We start from the raw sequence: 22,184 nt of genomic DNA on the forward strand, positions 1-22,184 counted from the left end.
GAACAATGAAAAGTAATAAAACAAATAAATAACAATAATAATAAAAGATAAGTTAACCCAAAGTCTTAAAAATGGTAAGTGGATAATAATAATTGATAATAATAATTTATTTAATGGCGCCATTTCCATTTTTAATATGCCAAATCGGCGCTTTATACTAAATGTTTTAATTATTATAATATTACAATAAATGCTTAAAATATCGAAATTGATATTACTTGTAAAACGATTCAACTGTTAAAGGACTAATTTATAAAAAAAAAAATAATAATAAGTTGCCAAAAATGTAAGACTAAAATGTAAATGGACTAATTTAATAAAAGCGCTTTCCTTAAGTTTAATTTTTTTAGGGGTTAAAAATTCTACGAAAGCTTGAATGGCAATGAGCCAAATTCGTCTTCACGTGGCCTTCAATTATTAATGACGAAGACTGAGATGTGAGAGTGGTGATGTGAGAGTGGTATTCTCTCACAGTACCACTAATCACTGAGCGCGCACGCTAAGAGGAAAACCTTCTTTGCCTGTTGTATACCTCCGTTGCAGACGTTTTGCAGGGTGTGCGAGTGTTTTCGTTCGCATAATAGCCATGTTGAAATCGCCATAATGAATTGCAAAAGGGCGAACACATTGGGGCGAGTCGAAGTGAAAGAGGGAGAGGGCGAAGAGAGGGAAAAGAATTTTTTCCCTTACCCCCCACTCCCTGTCTCCTTCTATCGCCGTAACGCCAAACCGAAGAGCCGATATTTCTACTTTTCCCAGTTCTTCCTCAGTGGTGATAAAATTAGAGAAGGCGACCACGGTATTACGAACATAAACAAGGAGCTTTCGCTCGCCTAAAAATAAGCCTGTAATCTAGGCTACCTGTTGTACTGAACCAAACATTTTCAGCACTAGGGTAGGGTGGGTGAGTCGTCGAACATTATACCTGGGCGTTTAACAAAGTTGAGAGAGTTCGTCTATTTCTCAATAGTTGTCATCCCTAACGACCACAGGTCTAGTGGACTCGTGTTAGTTTTTGCCTCAAAGTTCATTTTGAGTGTTGTAAATGAGATTATGATAGAGCGGTTTTCATTTGAGTGTCGAAAAGTAATTGGTTTTGCACTTTCTACACGATGCGATTGGCTTAAAAGATTCGCGCCACCTTTTCATCCAATCAGAAGTGAAACCAAAGCCAATTGTGACGCGCTCGCATGCATTTTCCCGCGCTTTGCGTCAGCCACATGTAATTACTTCGAGTTTTGATTGGTTCAATGTCTTGTCTGTGTCCTATGTGATTGGCCAGAGTAATTACTGTGGTTTTGGTTTTACGACACTCAAACGAAAACCACTCTAAATGATGGCGATCGCATTGATCACAACTATAAATTTCTATACTCTCACCTTGGAGCTAGCGGTTGATTCTCTGTTCGGTACAGCCGCAATCTTGGTCTTATTTTTGATGTTTATGATGAAAGCTACAAAAGTGTACTCCATAATGGAACCAAATACAAATATCAGACAGAACAGTAGGTACCAGTCTATCGCTTTTACGTAGCTCACTTTTGGAAGCGAGGCGCGAGCACTGGAAATGAGTGTCGTCATCGTGAGAACTGTTGTAATTCCCAGAGCCACTCGCGCAGGCGCAGTATCGGGGTTTATCCAGAATGAAATCCAGCTGATGATGACGATGATGGTAGACGGAACGTAGGTATCAATCAAAAAGTAACCAATCCTGCGCTTCATCTTAAAAATGGCGATCAAAGAGGAGTGATTACCTAGAGTGGCAAACAAAGTTTTACAATAACTGAGCGATTTCTCGCGCACTGATTGGTGGAGAACTATGTTCGAAAACAGAACAGACCACAGATATGACGTCCTGGTGGTGCATTTTGTTTTGTGTACTCTTATCGACCATAGAAATGAAGTCAAACGGGGCCGGTTATTTAAACGAAAATTTTTAATATACGGAGTTTTACGTACAGTGGTGCAATGCTCGGGAATAATCTTTCTTGCGAGGCAAAAACAGCACAATCGCTTTTCGAATTCAAAACCAAACTTGCCTCTTTGCCTTCTGCTGGATCGCTGTTATTAAACTCATACTAGTTACTCTTCCAAGCTCCCACCATCACATATTGTAAAACTAGCGACATTGTGTACATTTTTTTCTGGAATGCTATTGTGTTGCAAGGGGAAAGCCAATCAGGCAAGAGAAACACTAAACCGCAAACAGCGACGGAAACTAGACCCTTCCACGGGTTTTTTTAAGTTATAAAAAAGTTAGCGAATAACCATCGACACTGAGAGAAAAAGCACCTTAAAATTAGAAAATTAGTATTGCTCCACAAAGTCACGCAAATTTTATTGACGTTTGTATGGTGGGGGACCCGAACTGCCCTAACCTTTCCCCCCCTCACCCCCCCCCCCTTCCCCCCCTCGCCCCCCTAAACACCACCATACAAACGTCTGTAAAGATTCCCCATTTTGAAGAGCTATGTCCTCGATAGTTTTTTTAACAAATCACTCTAAGGTGTTCTTTCCAGCTAACTTGTCCCTGCCAAAACAGATCGTGATTTCTTAGTTTATTTTCTTCTGGCTTGCTTTTTGTTGCGCATTGTTGTGTGATAAAAGCAATAATTTCATGGAAAAAAATGATTTAAGTGTGTTTACCTATATTGTATTCGTTGATATCCGAGGTTTTCTCAACACCAGCTAACTCGAACTGAGGAAGTTCCACTTCCTTGTTAACGTATATTGCAGATGTATTATCGTCTCGTGGATTCCATTTGTACAACAAGTCTGTTGTCTGGTAACCATCTAATAAAAACAGAACTGTTACTGCACAAACATTTTATGAATAAGTGAACAAACTTCAGCCGGACATATTTAAACAGTCAAATCCTTATTTTCTTATTACAAGTAAGAAAATCATGCTACATTTTACTTGTACGTCTACTCCGCTTTTGTCCTTGTGTAGTAGTTATCATAGCGTTTTTCTGCCTTATTTTTTAATTATTCAATCGTTTAAGAACCAGCGGGTCATTATTGTCTTCACTGAAGGGGAGCATTTGGTCCTTTTTAATGATTCCCGGTTCAGCTTAAATGGTCTACTTTTCAATGCATTAAATATAACACAGAGGAACCTCGATATAACGAACCTCTAGATAATGAAGTCCTCGTTGTAACGAACGATGTAAAATATATGGAAAAGAACCTCGATATAACGAAGCTTCGTTATAGCGAGCAAATTTTGCCACTCCCTTGGCCCTTTGTGAAATCGAGTTGTCGCTGTAACCCGTTCATGACAATGGAAGGGGGAATTAAGATAGGATAGACTTAACGACATTAAGTCAAATACAGTCATAAATGTCGACTTACAACTCTCTAATTCCAACGTACACTTCTGGATATCATGAGGGAATCGACGCAAATTCAGTTTACATGACATTGTTATAGTCAATCTGAAAGGAAGGATAAGCCTTGTGAATGCTAGAACTATTGGCGTGACCTTACGTTTGTTTAATAGACCTTAATATAATAATGTAATAATGATCGCCTTTTTCTAGTTTAGTATTAGAAAAATGGTCTTTCACTGTATATTTCTCGGGAAAAAGGCGATCATTATTACATCCAAACACGGCTCAAGGATCTTTTTTCCCATTACAATCTTATTCTAAGAAAGCTTTAAGAAAAAATGTCCCGAAAAGCGCTCAAAAATATAGACGAAATGTGCTCATGCCCCCTGGGCATCCTATAATACTCCTTAAATCGAATTTATTCAATATGGCCGCCGTATCGGTAAAAAGGTCTATTTTAACCTGGGAAAAGTGTTTGCTAAAAGAATGTTAACTGCAAGGGGATGTCTAATAGTAATGAATAAGTAACATCATCATCAAAGTTGCATTTATGTCTACAACAGTTTACTTTGCTTCTTCTGGGCTTACATGCTTGCATTGTTCTTTTTTGTTGTTGTTTCAATGACAAATCTATCTCCCCTTAGCCTCCCTTTTTAAAAAGTTAATTTGCGCTCAAAGTAATAAGTATCGATAGTCATACCCACGGTGTACTAGTGTATTTTTATCAATTTTATTTGATTATTATTATCATTATTATTATTAGTATTATTATTATTATTATTATTATTATTATTATTATAATTTTATCATATTTTTAATATTAATGTGTGCATATACAAGCCGGTTTACATTGATAAATGGAGAGTAGCCCTGGAATGGGAATTCAGTTTTCCCCTGCTACTATCGGGCCACCTTTTACATATGACTGACTGTAATAAAGAATCATTAAACTTAAACTACCTAATGAGCTTACGAAGCAAACGTGAACCGTTAATTTTGTAAAACGTTTCGCTTCGAATTGGTATGATATTGTGTGAATGGCCTTTTGCCGGAGGGAGCAGCCCTTTTCAAAAACTGATATTTCTTACCTTATACTGTAGAAGATACTTCCATTCGGCCAGATCTGTAAGAGATAGTTTTCTGTGGTCACATCGTGCATGTAAGCCCTCTTGGTCCTTAAGAAGTACGTACTCGGGATCCAGATCTGTTTATTGATATTACTACTCAGGGTCAAAATAGGGTCCGAGGTCAGATGACCAAACGCCAACCGTTCGTCTGTCCAATACTGGCGTAGGTATATGTCGATCGTAAAATCCTGCAAGCCGTCACAACAACCGTTTTAAAACATAGAGCAGAAACACATAATACACTATTTAGCCTTCTTGATCACTTAGTTAGTTTGCGGGATATTTCATAAATGCATTGAAAGGCTAATGGTTCAGTCTACCATTCTGACATTGCCCAAAAAACACCTTGTTTACCTCGCCCATAAAAATTGTTTTCAGTTTCTCCTGGGTAAAAAAACTGTCCGAAGAGAAATTGAAGACAATGCTTAAGCAGAATTTTGGGCGATCAACAACGTGTACTATATGAGCACTGGAAACAGTGAAGGACTAGAGTGTGTTTGAGGTATTTTACTGCCAGTGATAGAAAAGACAACACGAGCAACAGCAACACTGAAAACAAGCAACAAAAACAACAATAACAACAACAACTGAACTAAGGGAAGAACGCATGACCGCGGATTACTTTTGATGAAGCAATATATTCAGTATATAAGATTTTATGAATACAGAGTAATAGTTCTGAAAATGTAATTATAGTTCTTTCTACTGAATTGGCCAAAATGGCTCTGAGGCGGAACCTTCCCGCGACCAGAGGGTGGGTGAAAATCATAGACTATTAAATTATTGTTACCATCTTAACTTCTTCCATTGCCCAAATGTTAGCAACATACATATCAACACGGACCTCTTGAGGAGAACCTAAATTAACGAGAAAAAAAGAAATAAATGGATAAAAATTGACAATGTTCATCAAATTAAATGGAGTGCTTTAGAGGGTCAATAAACGTTCCTCCCTCCTTTGGTTTTCAAAAGAAACCCTGGTAGGAAACGTTAGTGAGTGGGAGTGGAGAAACTCCATCCCTTCCCCAAGAGGTACAAACAGGCCTTTCCGTAGGAGACAGACAAGCGTCCGGATAATTCAGGATGGCGATTAAATCTTATAGATGAAGGCTCAAAAGCTCCCGCCAGTTCTTTGCTTGACAAGAGCTTGAGCGATCCACCATGGTGTCAAATCTTCCATCCTTGCTTTGATAAACTGAGGGGCGAAAAATAAATCTAAAAATAGAGGCTGAAGAGTTAACCGGCCGTACGAAGTGGTGATACGCTTGTGAAGGGGTTTAGATATTTTAACACCTTGCTGATGTCACAGTTTTCTAGTGAATTGGGATGGTAGTCTTCAGTGTTAGGTGGAATATTCCTATTTTTTCGGCATAAGCTTGGTCGTTAGTGATGCCTTCTCTCAAACAGAAATTAAAGTTACCTTTCACTCCAGGTCTAATTCTCCTGTCGTAATCTTTCAAAAGAGTTTCCACAATCCAAGTGGAATTCTCATAAGCGCTGGATTTGAATTGTCCTGACCTTTTGCTAAAAATATAACAACAATACTTAAACATTTCGCACCCACTGAAAGGCGCTTTAAAAAATGATAATAATAATAATAATAATAATAATAATAATAATAATAATGATGATAGCTATGATAATGATAATGTTGGTAATAATGATGATAAGAATGGATTGATAACTTTGAACGAACAAAAACCGTACCAAAACCAGGAGGTTGTTTTTTTCATTATTAGACGGTCTTCAACATAATCATTCATTCTTTAACAGCCTGCGTAGAGGGCGTTTTTAGGCGAAAGCTAGAACTAGAATCCAGAACGTCTTTAGCTTCATTTTTGGCTTTTATTTCAACACTCACTTGAAAACGTTCGCATCTAACTCACACGGAAATGCTAGTACAACGTCAGTTTCCTTTTTTTTTTTTTTAATTCTGTCGGAATCAATAAATTTCCTGATTTGTTGTTCATTTAAAACGAAGGTTTTTTTTGTCATTTGATCTTTGGTTCTAGAAAAAAAAACATTTTGGGCCTCGAGGACGTTCACATCTACGGAGCACTTTAAGGTTTGCACCGTTGACAAAACATTTGTTCGTGTTTAGTTTGAGGGAATAATTTTTGTCAATAACTAGATTTATGGCAAGTTACGTACACGTTAATACCTTACCTACTTTGTATTTGTACTTGTTTCAGAACCCGAGTTCAAACTACTGCGTGAACAATTTTGCGAAATTGGCATTGATGACGCACTTATTAAACGGGATTTTATATTTGTTTTGTTAATCATTAATATGGAACTCTATCACACTATGCAAGGTTACTCAGTGTGGTATATGTGATATAAAGCGATACTTTTTAAAGATTTACAGTGAACAATAGAGATATACTGTATATTACCGTTTCATCTGCATGTTTTTTTTACGTTTGCATGGTTAAAACCTTGTTGCCATTACGCTTACAAAACTAATTTCGTGCAAATCGTAGGCTTCATTTCAATTAAATAAGATTATATTAATCCACCGATTCAGGTGTAATCGATACCTGTCATTATCTCGTCTACAAAGGCGTATATTAAAATTAAGATAATAATCATTTCGCAATGCACGAACTTCAATCGATGGAGTCGTTGAAAATTTGGGCAATGAAATTGCCCAGGATCCTTCCAGCGAAAATCGTGAAAAGAGTAAAGACACCTATAAAAAGGAGGAATTATTGGTGAGATTTTTTCTCAGGAAATTTGAAATCACTCCTCTTAGTGAAAAAAAATTGAGTATTCAGCTGCAACAAATATGTTATTTTTAAAAAATCGATTACATGATTCCAGTTTGGCAAAACCTTTTCCTCTTTAAAATGATAAAAAGCGTCAATCCTGGATACTTTGTTTTGGCTTAAGGGTAACTAAAAGAGTTAACATACAAAGTTGATTGGCTTCAACTGAACATAAGAAATGAACAATTTACATCATAACTATGTCTAAATATTCACATGTTATATTTGTAGCCTGAGGTCAATCACGCAATTTTGTGGTTTAAAAGATTACAACTTTTCGTAAGGTTAAATATTTAGTTTTGGAAAAAATAAATATTTGTGTGTACTTAATAACGTGTTTGATAATCTGGTAAAATACAGAAGCTCCTGAGCTCCTGGCAGTGATTGTGGCAATAACATGTGCATTATTTGGGTATCTTTGTCATCCTAACGCAGTTTCCTTTGCTACGATCTCAGTCAGGGCCTAATCACGATACATTACTAGTCTTACTGGGCTGATCTAGTTCGCCATGAAAAGCGGAATAGCCAACAGGTCCTGGTTTTTCGAAACGAGGATAACGCTCAGAACGCTATCTACTTGATAAATCTCTATGTGGATAATACAATTATGGATTCTCGTTTTATATGGTGGATAGCGCTATCCAACGTTTGATCAACCGGGGCTAGGTTGCCAGTGGCCAAAAGAAATGTTAAGACGAAACATGTCAAATAGAAAAACAAAAAAGGATCTTTTTTTGGCCATAAAAGACTGGACTCACCTCGAATTGTTGAAATGAAGCTGATTGCTTGAAGCAAACAAAATCACCAAAAGAACCAAGACAGCTTGAGGTTGGTCATGTTTGTATATCATTCTCGTAATCTTGATATTGTAAGATTACTGCAATGAAAATAAGCCTTCTAATGTTAGACAGAGATAAGGTTCAAGACACAACATGCGATTGGATCATGGATATCTGTATGCATATCGCGATTGCACAGATCATTGCCAAGAGTTCTTTTGCCATTGTTATGGTTCCAAATTTGCACATCAAATGAAGCGCAATAAAAAATACGGAGTATAATGCGACGTGACCGACACTAGGAAGGGCAGGCTGCTCGTCATATTATCTTTCTACCTATCTATTATTTCATCCATTCATTCATTCTTATGTTTATTTATATCTTTTTAAATTACCAAAACAAAAACAATGCAAAACAACAACATGGGCATAAAAAAAAAAAACCACCACCAACAACTACAAATTAAAGTTCGGAGATGATGTTTCGACCTTAAACTTAAACGACGAAGTGATTCCCTTTCCTTCATAAATTATTGACACTTGTAATGGCAGCTTCGATTCATTACGGTGTCTGAAGGAAATTAGTAAAAAAAAAAATTCTTCTAGTTAGAAAGTCTGTGGATAGAATCAATTATTGATAAGCTGTAAGCAGTCTAGCAAAGAAAAATCTCTTTTTAAAAGGCAAGGTGATGCTTTGGTCGGTCTAATTTTTTTATTTTACTTTCCCTCCCTTTTCATTTCACATAAAAGTTCATTTTCCTTTTTTTAATAAAGGGAAACCTCTATTTCTGTTAAATTTCTGGGACTTGATGCTGCCCAACATTATCATTTTTCCGCCAGGGTGTGGCTAACTGAATGTTTATGCAAGTTGTGTTCACAAGCGTATTAGTGAGTGCCCCGGCAAAATAACAAAATTAATTAAAATTTCATAGCTTGTAGAGTTTAGCCTGCGTCGTTAAAAAAGCTTGTAACGTCGGCCGTGAACATGTTTTTCATTCTAAGATTAACAATATATTTCACAGGACAGTGTAATAAAAACAAATTGCACAAGTACTACTTAATAAATAAAAGAAAAACTAGAATTATCACCCACTTGACATTTAAGTTGCCAAACTGTTATCGGTGCGTAAAAAATATTTTAAGTTAGAAGTATTTTAGGAAACAAATTCGAATGTCCATCGATCATTACACCAAACGTTTTATCTTGAAAACACAACATTTACCATTAGACTTACCACACAATTGAAGATTTTAAACGCTTTTGGGAATACAACGAGTAGAGATTTCATTTTTAAGTATCATGGCGTTATATTTACATCAAAGGATTCGTTTTAAGTGGTTTCATGATATTCTGCCTCGATCTCTGCGGGAAAAAATACCAGCGGAACAAAACGTCCTAGTGATGCGTTGAGTAAACAACAACTTGCCTTTATGAAAAGACACAGCACACTTAATCTGATGTTCATCAGTGGACATAAATAATATATGCTTGGATTTAATGTTTTTAAATTTATCTTAAACAGGTAGATAGCAAGTTGAAGGGTCTTAGAAAGTTATTGCCTGAAGAGAGAATGAATACAGCACTTGCTGTTTAATGGAAACATTGCATCATCAAAAACATCATGGGCTGTAAAACTGTGGTCGTATAGGTTCAATATAGGTACTCTAGCTTAAGGACGATTCTGGTCAAATTGGAATTGTGCAAAATTCATGAACTGTAAAACTTTTATTGATTATAGGCAGAAGCTGTTTGTTATATTTATAAGGCAATCGCTGCAATTGTGTTGAAAATTTGTTTTTAAATAACGAAACTTCTACTGGACTTTCAAGTCAGTGTATAAACAGCCAAAAATTAATTGTACCTCTGTTTCTAACTTAACATGCTGCTTCTCCCGTCAAATTTTGTCGCTCAGATGGCTTTTGTCTAGTGTCTACGGCTTCTTTATTGTGCGAAATTAAATCTTGAGTAAATTGCTTGATTCCAGTCTCCTCTCACAAGCACATGTTTTTTCATGCTCAAGATCTTTCAAGAAAAAATTGGTTTATGCTAGAGAGAATGTGATCTGTGAATCTGGCAATATATAAAAAGTTTATGGGAAGCCGTATCATTTCAACATTTACAAAAGAGCACTTTTGAAGTAACCTTGAAGTCCTCCAAACACTTTTTTAGTCACTGAAGGATTAAATTAAATTTAAGTGCTTGATATAATCTGTTTTTCAAAGTCTTTAATGTTCAAGTAATAGCAATATATAGACCTTTCACAAGTACATACTTTTTTAGCTTACTTTCAAAACACAATAAATAAAACATGCTGAATTGACTTTTTTTTCTCATTGTAAGAAAGTATTACTTTCAGGAAGATCAGTATAAACTCTCTAAGAACATATTTACTATTAAAACCACAGTTCAAGCAGTGAACTAATAAGCGAATTTCCGTTCTAGAATACGAAAGTCGAACGGATCTGTGTTGTGTATTATGGCAAATTTAGCTCTGGTGAGACATATTACGGTTTGAAAATTAATTTAACGAACGAGCGTTACAAAAACCATAAATAAAAATCTCATGCGAGGTACAGTAATTAAAAGACAGAAATACGGGGTTTTCTGCTTATAAACAAACAGCTTATTGTCGGAAAAAAAGCTCCCCGGAATTCCTGACAAAATTGAACCAAAATAATTTACACAATTTAAATAGACTTGTGATTAATCTGAAAATGCTTTTTCTACATTTATGCCTTCTTTATTTTTATTTCACAGAGGTGATAATTTTTTACTAACACTTATATAAATTCCCTTATTGAAATTTTAGTTACGAAAAGTCGTTGACATGTTGAAAATGAAAGGCATTTAGGTTAATGTTAAAAATAGAAGCATGAAGTAAATTAATAACTAAATAACATTAGACTCGACTACTTGCAAGTTTTAAAATAACCAATAAATTACAAACACAGGAAGGAATTACGACATATCTTTCCAACAGAGAGACTGGCAAAATTTCCAAGTAGCGAGCAATCCTACTCGTATGCTCATAACTGAATTGCATAAGAACTGACAAATTTGCTGGAAAATCAACGTTTCAAGCTTTTAGTTATAGAAGTGCCAGTTATCAGTGAGATATTTCCACCTTTAAGGATAACAATGAATAAAACATCACGAAAGAGCGAAGTGAACTTTATCAGAGACCAATTTGCCACCCGTACGTTAGGAAATGACCAAGGTATTAAAAACTACTGTGGCATCGCAGCATGATCGTTTTGAAACGCCACGCGAACCTGTTCGTCAAATAACTATAGAGGTGAAAATAAAATTGGGTAAAAATTCACAGTCAAAAGAGGTTTTTGAAACTATGACTTAAAATAATTAATAAGCGATGAACGAAGTACGCCAACAATAAAGCAAGAAAAACTAGAGATAGACTAACCTTCTGACGTTGTTGGTCTTGATACGTCTTATGGCTTTCCACTGACAACACAATTCACAGCTGTAACTCTGTAAGCAATCACAGAATTCGAATATTTGCCCGATAACCGTGTACAATGTCTATTCACGAAACCGTATCTTAAAATCAAATCAAGAACTTTTATCTTTCAAGGCATCAACGATCACGATATCATCAAAGCCCCAGAACTTCAAAACCCATAAAAAGAGTGTGATGATTGGTGAGGCTCTTCCATAAAAGATTAACTGAGTTTCGTCACAATTTTATGGAAATGAGACCTGGATTAAACAACTTTATGAACTATGTCAAAAAAACCTTAAAGGAATTAAACTATGAAAGGAAAATGCGACAGCTCTGGATTCTTTTCGAACTTTAATTAACCTGTACTTAAGCACATAAGACTTGCTCTTTCATCTTATCTATAGTTAAGAATCAATTTTGCATTTGAGAACTAACCTCTAATGGCAAAAGTGTATAACTGAAGCATTATAGAATCATTTGAGAGAACAAATCCTGAATAAAAGCTTCACAATAAGGAAAAATTCTTCATCGTTGCATAAGCCCTTGTTTTGTTACGATTAAGCTTTCTGTAAACAAACCAGCCATGATATCTCTTCAATAAATCACAGGCTCAGAGAACAGAGAAAGGTTTCTGATGCTGCTACACACATTTGTAATTACAAGACGCAAATGTGTTGCTTAATATTATCATGTTCTCTATTTTAATTCGAGAAATGAAGGACGAAAAGTACCTTTCTATCACGAGACATGTTTTTTGTTGCTGATTACTTGTTTCTGATTGGGTGTACCTAGAGGTCTTTGCATTCTGGGTGCATGGTTTTATTTTCTGAAAAACTAAGCTGCAAAATAAACGACGTCCAAAATATTATAAAGCCAACAGTGTCTTGACTTTGATACTCCTACATTTTCTTTGCATGGACATTTTCTTATAAATTCATCTCAGTGGCGTTCCAATTTTACCTCATCAGCCAAAAGGAAAATAGATATTTAAACAAATCCCTAATCCACAGAGCAATGTTACAAGATCTTGCAAAGTTAAAGTGAAAACAACACAAAAGTAGTTTTGAGAGATAACTAAGCAGCATGTTAATTGAAATTCATGGAGGGGCATTAATCCGTAGTACACAATGTTGACTGATTGATAATGAATGTAATGCTTTAGATTAAATTCTTGTTGCATGTAGCCTCACATTAATCTTGACAAACTCTTAACACGAAGCATGCCCGAAGGCCGACAGCTCATTTTTTAAAATTGTTGTAGTGATTTTAATTCAACAGTTATATACATCGAAAATGACCGCGAGGAATTTTTGTGCTTTGCTATTTATACTCCTTAGCAATAGTTGCAAATAATTTGCTACTTTTGGGAATAAGAAACATTTTCTAAGTACAGTCTGCTAATTAAGATTAGTAAATAAAGAAAGTATGGATCCCAGGAACCTGAGCAAATGTAGTTTAATTAGGTTATATGCTGCCGCGCATGTGCAAATCACGATTTTGATAGATGTCCGAGTGTTTTTTTTTTTAATTGTTCCATTATTTACACAAGTCGAGACTATTCTTTTGATAAATGCCTCTTTACCTTTATTTATCCAATGGTATCTTAATAGCTACACTTTTCACTGATTCAAAACAAACCGACAAGAAACTGTTACCTTACTGTGTACACGCGCAAGTCACTAATAGAATGCGACCCTGTACGATTGAACGACGACAGTCTCAGGATAAAAATCTACAGAAAAAACGTTTTGATATGAAAAGTACATATACATGAAATGAAATGATCCACCTTAAGCACCACTTTTTTATCACAACATACTCGTTCTAGAATTTCCTTCTATTTCAATGCAAACTCACAAGACAGGAAATTCAGTTTTTAGGCTGCAAATTCTACAGCACGCATTCAGTTCTTAGCTCGGAGAAAATGTATTTCGCATTACACAGAAGATTGTCGGCTCAAAATCAAAATTACTTTTTCCATGGAGGCTCATTCTTGACCAGGGAGGGGGGGGGGGGGGGGCACTGCCATGTATGGGCTATATAGGTATGTGCCGCTGTGAAGGGTATGGTTTTCAAGCAGTTTACTCTAGGATAGGGTATATAAATCAGAGCGTTTGGGTCTAGAACAGGGTATCATTTTTCAGGAATCTGATCAGTTGGTTGCCGGTTTTATCTAGACTAGGGAAACAGCTACTCTAGGATAGGGGGGATTTGGGGAGTTTACTCTAGTATAGGGTAGCAAAATTCAGCTGAAGTAGCTCTGGTATAGGTTAAGGGTTCCAGGGTCCCAGCGGCACATGCCCACCCAGAAATTCCTGAAGTACCCCCCCCCCGGGTGTCAGGTTTTTAAGAATTTTAGCTTTTCACTGTATGCACAATCTTCATCGCTCAGTATTGTCACATGAATAAGTCACGTGAGAACATATGATTAAAAATCTCGAGAAGTTCATAGCCCCCATTTCAAATTCCTTTTTTTAGATAAATGAACGTTTATAGTTATCTGATCATCGAAACGTCGATTTTTAACCTTTTACTTCTACTAACTCTCCTAAAGTCATTTAAAGGGGCATTTTGACGCAGCTCAAACGTTTTTCCAGACAAAAGGAAACATAAATTCATGTCACGGGGGTTAGTTATATAGTTTTTTATTAATCGCGAAGTGATGTACAAAGTATTGTGCACGTAATCAGTTCTTGTTTTGTAGAAAAATGTTATCAAAATACGGAATTTTTACGCTTAAAATGTTAATTCAAACCTAAATTGATGTAATATGTATATGAAAAAATTTTCAAGTTTTGGACGTCGGAGTAGTTGATAAATGTAACAACTTTGTTCCAGTTTTGAGCTCAAAACATTTTTCAAACTCATGATTACGTTAAAGCCCAAACGCATTAAAGAAGTCATTTGGAATGCGAGAAAACAAACAAACAAAAAAGAGAAACAAGCAAACAAAAAAACCTATGGAAAGTTCCATTGACTCATGTTTGCAAATGAGAGGAGACATTACACTGGGCGGATTACCCTTCGTTCTTTCTATCATTTAAGACTGAAACTACGAGTCATAGAAACAACCAAGGTTTCATAACCATGTTTTGTAAAACAGCAGACATAACTTGTTTATTATTAATGAGTCGTACCCCGTTTTTCTTTCACACATAAATTATACATTGGGTAGCAATTTCCACATAATTATCAACTTCAATAGAGCAAATAGCCTTATAATAATTGTCTCATAACAATGTCAGAAAATTGAATGTCAAGGATTTAAATATTATATATCCTTTTTTTTAAAAAAAGACCCATATCTAGTAACAACATAAAGCAAGTCCATCAAGAACAACACTCTACTGATACAAAAAATGTCAATGCTGAGAGGCTATTATCGAATGCTCAAGACATGAAGTCATTTGTTTTACCAAAGAGAATATTGCGTCCGCTGATGTTAAGAGGTAGACAAGTTCCTTTAGGAACTAAATCTTAAATTTGAGATAACTTGATCTAAAATGGATTTGATTTGGCTATGCCTCCGAAATGAAAAAACCCTGAAGGAAAAAACCCGTAGGAATACGACGTTTAATCAGGAAAAGATTCAAGTCAGTTAAGTGACGAAAAACTTACGTTTTAAAGTGTCGATTTTTGGCTTGGTGGCATCATGTGGCAATATCAATGATGTCTCAGCAGTGATTTTTGATGCAAAAGTAACTTTCTCAGCATGTGTGTGACGGCTTCAAGTGACGTCACGAAAGTGACACCTTTTAGCCAAAAGACATGCGCAGAGGCGAGAGAGATATCAGAAATCTTCAAGACAAACTGAAAAAGAGGAGAAAAAATTAGTCATTTTCCGATTTTTTTCCTGGTCGAGAATATTTGCATTATTAGTCGACAACTTTCCAGGTCAGATTTATATAACGGCAAATAACAGAGAACACGTTGCAAAAATTTCTTTTTAATAGTACCAGGGTTAAAGTTTGTCTGCTACCATAAAGACATTTTTTGATCATTTTGATGCATTTCAAAACATTGCCGGCGGTCTGCCCTGGCGGGCTTGCTGTCATATTTCAAATTAATACCACCAGAACCGGACCCAAAAAAGCTTCGTAAAAACTATTTGTAATTTTCCATTTCTTTCATTCACAAAACAAATTTCTACAATCACTGACTAATGTGATTGTTAATGCTTTACTCAGCAGGCAAGCAATTGAATCTAGCTCATTATCTTAAGAGACAATTTTCGTAAGAGACAGTGAAAAATTAAGACACAATATCCCTCAGAATCACTTTCGACCTTTCTCTTCGTAAACACCTTTACAAAATTAAGGAAATATTGTCAGTCTTCACAACATAATTAGAGTTGTGTCAATGAAAAACAAAAGTTGTTCTAATGACTAGCTTTCATGAGCGACGGAGAGATGGTCAGAGTTGTAATTGAAGTCGTATTAAAAACGACTGCGAGGATGTCTAAAAAAAAACGAATAAGCCGTAGGTAGAATTTCCGAATATGATTATAATTCGACTGTTTACGATCCAGTGAAAAATGTTGGTTTAATTTAAAAAGGCACTGGTGGTGGTGGTGGTAGTGATTGCGAAACAAAAGAAGCAGTTTTTTGTGAATCAAGACAGGGCCAATCAAATACAACAGCCGCTTTAAACTTATCGGTGTATCACTACAGGAATACATCTCGCAATTTTTAAAACAGAGTTATAGTTTTACGCTATTTGGTATTGAGTAGAAATTGTGATTTAGAGTAGGCGCTCTTCAATTTTCCTATAATTAATTTATCGAGCAAGACGCTAGAGAGGGGATCATCGTACTGAGTGTCCTTCTCTCTTGCGCTCATAAGTGTTTCGCCTTCATTATTTTTTGTCCGTCTGCATAGTTATTAGCACCACGGCAAAACACACACAACGTTATTTTTTCCCTTTGACAACTGAAAAACTACAGGTAAGGATGAAAAAAGCAATATTGATGTTGACTGTGTTGAGTATGTGATTACCAAACCTGTACGCATCGGCAACAGTCCTCCTATTTCATAGTTCTCTATTTACCATGAAGTGAAAGCATAAGCACTGATGCAGAAAATGACGTTTCTTTTCATTTTAAGTGCTTCGTATGTGAACAAATAATTAGCAAATAATAAGCCTAGCATTGACGTTTCTTTTTTATATTCGTCAATTCAATGATTGAAAGTGGTCATGCGCAGTTCACAGGGCCTTATCGAACTTTTAAGTCTTCACCGCCTTTACCACGGATAACCGCATACTCTTTTCTCTCGTTTTACTGAGCCGTGATAAATTATCAGAAGTGGATAAAAATTAATAGCATAAGCTACGAGAGAAAGCCGTTAGAGTGTGCGGATTCTACTGTCGCAAGATATTCTCTTTTTTAATTTCAGATTTGCGTTTTCTTTCAGGATGTCCGTCACTCGTAGCCTTGTAATTGATTGGTGGTTCATTGTTTTAAATAAAAAATATTTCATTTGCATACCTTTTTCACGAACCATTACTGTCCCCAGCTATCCACGTACATGTAAGCCAGCATCTACGGAAAAAAACAGAACCTACATATTTAATGACAGACTTTAAGGAAAATCTTACGCGGCAATTTCCGTTAGTCCACTTTCAATCTGTTATATTGGGCGATGTAGGTGATAATTATTTGTTAGGCGCCAGATTACGTCTACCGCGTTTTATTCTCACAATTTAAATGCCAAGAAAACAAACGTACTGCGACACACTTTGTAGAAACCGATAAACAATTCAAACTGAGGACAAAATGATTACTAAGTAAACGTTTTAAAACCACTTACCGGTTCGGTGAATTCCAATTTAACTACCACAAACGCTATAAGGTAGCAAGGAAACCATCAAATCCTTGGAAAATCAACAGAAAACTGGATGGCAACGTGAAAGCTAATAATTGAAATCCAGCAGTGCCGATATTGGCAAAGAGGAAGCGAAAGATTAAGTTCCTTCCTCTTAACCGATTTTTCATCATTTCCTGCAGTCCATGTTTGCGATTCTCAAATTGAGTACGTCGTTTGATATCGAGACTCTAGCCATGCAGCTGACTTTCCAATATAAACAGAGCAAAATCAAAAGCCGATTGTTCACTAAATAAATCATCATCAAAGAAACGTAATTATTTCAGTGCAAATACTATTTCAAAGTGGCGAAATACATCAAAGTTTCTGATCTTAGACGATTGAAAATATCGTTAATTAAAACTGGTAATTTTGTCACAGATTTTGTGTGGAACGCATTTAAAGCAAGATTGATTACAGTTGCCGTTAATGAGCTGCGAGAAGTAAAGTGACGGAAGGTCTCTCATTTGATGATTGGAGGGGCAACCGAAGCAGGTGTGCATGAAAATTAAACTCAGTGCTCCATCGACCCTCCCAAGGTTACCAGAATCAAAGAGCACTATGCATTCAAACAAAATCTGCTGGAAGTCTGGTATCGAAAACTGAATGGATCTATTCGGTCCCACAGTAAAAGTGCCGAACGAAGGTCAAGTATCTTTGTCTGTGGACGTAAGTCAGGTTGTAATTGCAGTTGTCATTGTCGTGAGTACATTGTAAAGTGCATGTAAATCGTAAATTTGCGTTTATTTGTCAACTCCCTTGGCACAAACAAATCTATCCAGAAACTTGAGTCCATACTCCGCTGAAAGGACGTTGGGTTCAATTGACCAAGCAAACGCAAGAGAGAGCAATCTGGACACAAAATTGGTCCTTACTGAGAAAATAAGGCTGGCCCAAAGTCGAGTTTATTTTCCGTCCGGAAATTCCGGAGTTTTTGAAATTTGAATTTGAAATTTGTTTCGCTGGTTTCTGACGCTGAATCTTTTGATAAAAAATAAAAAAAACAAAAACAAAATACATACAACCACTACGAATAAGAATAAACACCAATCCAACATATTTATTTCATACTGACAATTTATTTTCTCACGATTATCCCCAGAACTTCCCATATTCGATCGAAAACTCAACAGGGAGTCCTTTCGGTCCCTTCGCCTCCATAAGTTCTAGTGAAAAACGGTTCCAAAGTTTACAATTGGTAATAGAGATTAGTAAGTACTTCGCTGTATTGTCTGTATGGCTCTCTCTCTCTCCGGCTTTTTCTTTCGCATATCGATGACTGTACTTTAGTAATCTTACTTTTTTTCGTATGGGATTGAGCACCGCTTTCACATTTGCCTTAAATTCCATCCTTCCAAAGTTCTCTTAGTGGACACACTCGTTAAATGCAGACAGCTCTGCTTACGGTCACCATGGACAAAACTTCGTTTGGACTCCCTGCTCATATAACCGTTCTCTTAAGTGGCGAGCTTCAGTTGAGTGTTTACTTCCCGTGTGTGTCCGCCTAAGAAGCTTTGATTGCATTGTACATTTCAGGTAACCTGGGCTCAGAACTAATTTTAGCAGCTCTCATACATTTTCTCTTACGTGGTCGCTCTAAAATTGGCCACTTAGTTTCATTTCGCCTTGATTGTTATTTCCTAAAGAACACTTACGATCATTCGAATAATTAATTTAATCACCTGTCTGTCTAAACGATGTCTGACAGAAGTCTAAGACCCTGTTTACATGGAGTGGGGGACCCCGGTCTAGTAGGGTTGGTTTCTTTTGTTTTCACGTTATGGGGGACACACAGGACACACAGGAACTTAACCTGGTCCCAGAGGTTTTTCTTGAAATTGTTTTGCTCTCTCTTTCGCGAAAATTTCAAAAAAAAAACCCCGCTGTGACCGGGGGAACAGAAACTCAGCACTTATCTAAAAAGGTTAAATAATATCTAAATAATCTAATATATCTAATCACTTAGTACGTGAACATTAACTACCTGTTATTAAGTTCCTCTTTCAGAATTCACTTTGTGCTATATTCGTAGTGATCAGAGCGATTTTGGTCAAAGAATGAACAAGGCAATTGTTGTAGCCTTACACCCTTAGTTGGGAAAGACGTTCACCCCAGAAAAGCCTCTACAGTGCTTACTATGATTTCTAATTTGTGTCTTTACTTTTAAGAACACTCGATTCATAAATACTGTCTAAAAACATAACCTCATATGCTTGCAGAAGTCGAACTGCTCTTCTAATACCCTTGTATTCAATCTCACTCATCTTTCCTTTGTCATTAGCTTTGAAGGCCTCTATGACCTTGACGGCCCCTTCGTCCAGGTCACACACACCAAAGAAACGAAGGAAATCTAGGTCTTCGTGTTTCATGTCTTATTTCTTCTTCATAGAGTCTTCAAGACTCAAACACATTTGACCAAACGTGGGAAAATTGACTGCAATAGCTGCCACAATCTGCGGGATTTCTCCGTAATGAGCTAAGTAGCAAAAATACGACGGATACTCCTGTGCACTGGCGTGGGGCTCGTAATTCTCTAAATCCAATTCGGAAAGTCCCATCGCTTTCGCCATGGCGAGGAGTTTTCTGTAAGCAAGTTTTTGACCGTTATAAAAGAAGCTGAAGTACTGGCGTATAACGTCGCTGCCTTCGCACCTGGACACCAAGTGTTCCATGCTTCGAATGTCAGCTAATACGATGTAATATTGCTCACAAAGAAATGCGACCATGACTTTGAAGGGAAGTGTACCAGCCTTTGCTTCTTGGACCACTCTGTGATTTACCAACTTCTTAACATGTTCAATACAAAATGGCTCCTTCTGCAAAGAAGCTAGAACCTCTTTGGCAGATTTAATTGTTGTGACGACCGTTGCCATTGTCGCAACAGCTGGTAAATGGGTCTCTCTTGATTTTCTGTGGAACAAAAGGACTTGATATGATCAGGGAGAACGTCAGACACTTTGTGGTTTTTTTTTGATCGTGGAATATATCGTACATGTGTTCAATAACACGGTAAAAATGCGCATAAACAGCCTTTCAAATGTACATACCTCACAAAAAGATGTTTTTTGTGTTGTTTTCTTACTGTTTCTTGCCCCATAAATGCCGTTTTAGCAAATTTGATGTTCTGGTTTCTCGCCTACTCAACCTGGGCCCAGTTGTTCGAAGGTCCATTAGCGCTAACCTGAGGTTAAATTTTGGATCCGGGTTTTTTTTCTTTTAATTCGAAAGCATTTTCTCGGATAATTTTTCCCTACTCTTTTAAGATCATCCAATCATCATATTGCAGATGAAAAGAATTTAACTGAATATGCTGTTTAAGCTTTTAAATCTGAATTCAGATTTCGCACTAATCTTAACCCAACTTTGAACGACTCAGCGCTGTGGTTTCCCGCCAAGGTACGTTTCACATACAAAAACGTGTAGGGGGGGGGGGGGAGGGGTGGGGAACAACAGGTTGACGCAAGTTTTACGACGTCGCGGGTTTTAAAAGCCGAAGCCAACGTGAATCCGGTTGAACTAGATAATTTTTCTAGTGTACAAAAACCTCGGTTGTTTTTCGTGGTTGCGCGTGTGCTTTCCGGCCCATGGCTTGTAAACGAGTCGATTTGTAAGAAGAGCTCCCTGGGTAACATTGCGAATCTCTCTTTGTCAGAGTTCAAACTCGTCCCCAGGGTGTCGAACTTGGCATGAGCTAATGTTTTCCCCTGTCACTGCTCCCAGTCGAGGAGATTTCGACCGTCCCGCGTGGCTAAGCCAAGAGCAACGGCTTTCCGTAGTCCGTTGCGAATGATAGTGCCACCATATTGAAGAACGAGAAGATCCTGAGGACGAGGTTGGGACAGCAGCGCCAAGTTCAAATTTTCTGTTTTATTTTTTGCGCTCTAGACGCTTGACGCCATGGCTCAATGTTTGGAGCTAAATTGCATTTTTTAAGAAGGAGAATTTTCGGTCTATGTCTATGCTCAAATGAAGATTTGGAGCGATTGGAGTCGAACGAGGGTGATCTTTGGAGCTTTTTCTCTGGTAGAGTAAGAAAGTCGACTAGCCGAGGTTTCCCTTGTCGTCCTTTTAGTAGGCGGGAAACCAGAATTTCAAAGCCTGCGTAGCTAATGAACTTTATTTATTATTATTATTTTTTTGTGGTTCGATAAGTAAGAGACACGCGCGAAAGCTGAACCGAGGTCCAACCTAAAAACGATGGGGGAGGAGGTGAGGGGAGAAGGCAACGTTTTCCTGTTTGACCTCGCGCGTAACTTGCGATCCGATCCGTGAGCCGGCGCGATCCTCGCGCGCGGCCGTTTAAATACCAACCAAAAATGAAAATCATAGAAAAAAACCGCCAGCTACGCAGGTTAAGAACATCATAATTTTCATGTTATGCATGAACGACGCTGGTTCTTAAGCAACTTGTCCAATCTCCAATGAATATCCACCTCACAATCTAAAAGATTCTTTTATAGCAAGAACAGATTATTCAGAGGCCTGTTGATTGCCAGTCGTGTTGTTTTGATCCTTTCGTGACACTAGCTTGCATTCTTAGCATAACATGACAAACGAGCTTATAGAGCGTGAAAGTCAGGCGAACAACGGTGCACAAGGGTGCACAAGTCACATAAGGTGCAAGGACAAGCAAATTAAACTGACTCCTGCTTTGTTTGATGTAAAACTTAAAAAGCAGCTGCAACTAAAAACTGACAAAACTCGATATTTAAGTTATTTGTACAACTATCCCCCGCCGTTTGATAGAAACGCTCGTTGCTCTTTGAGTAAACAAAAGTAAGCCAACAAACACATTAAAGTAAGCATTGATAAAAGCTGTTACGAGAAAAGCACAAAAACTTGAAGAGAATGAGTAC

At 37.0% G+C, this 22,184-nt stretch overlaps 1 protein-coding gene and 1 pseudogene across 1 annotated transcript; both read right to left on the reverse strand.

The window, feature by feature from the left end:
• Nucleotides 1–1,368: 1,368 nt before the first annotated feature.
• On the reverse strand, nucleotides 1,369–16,497 carry LOC140948839 (gamma-aminobutyric acid receptor subunit beta-like). The gene is made up of 10 exons (XM_073398111.1): nucleotides 16,467–16,497; nucleotides 15,086–15,277; nucleotides 11,429–11,496; nucleotides 7,986–8,104; nucleotides 5,880–5,977; nucleotides 5,250–5,317; nucleotides 4,421–4,647; nucleotides 3,355–3,437; nucleotides 2,647–2,793; nucleotides 1,369–1,754 (listed from the first exon to the last, which is right to left on the reverse strand). Exons 4-10 carry the CDS (start codon nucleotides 8,075–8,077, stop codon nucleotides 1,369–1,371), a joined length of 1,101 nt encoding a protein of 366 aa, XP_073254212.1. The 5' UTR covers nucleotides 8,078–8,104; nucleotides 11,429–11,496; nucleotides 15,086–15,277; nucleotides 16,467–16,497.
• A 2,949-nt stretch (nucleotides 16,498–19,446) lies between these two features.
• LOC140948840 (uncharacterized) lies at nucleotides 19,447–20,201 on the reverse strand (annotated as a pseudogene).
• Between the last annotated feature and the right edge of the window lie 1,983 nt (nucleotides 20,202–22,184).

The sequence above is a fragment of the Porites lutea genome, chromosome 9 (assembly GCF_958299795.1).
Source record: "Porites lutea chromosome 9, jaPorLute2.1, whole genome shotgun sequence".
Lineage (NCBI taxonomy): Eukaryota > Metazoa > Cnidaria > Anthozoa > Scleractinia > Poritidae > Porites > Porites lutea.

Bases quoted from the DNA above. Each gene is read 5' to 3' on its own strand.
- LOC140948839 (XM_073398111.1), bottom strand. From the start codon at position 8,077: ATGATATACAAACATGACCAACCTCAAGCTGTCTTGGTTCTTTTGGTG. The intron at 4,648-5,249 runs GTAACAATAATT...GACGGCTTGCAG, and splicing joins CAATGGAAGAAGTTAAGATG to GATTTTACGATCGACATATA. The intron at 2,794-3,354 runs GTAAGTCGACAT...TGTTTTTATTAG, and splicing joins TACGTTGGAATTAGAGAGTT to ATGGTTACCAGACAACAGAC.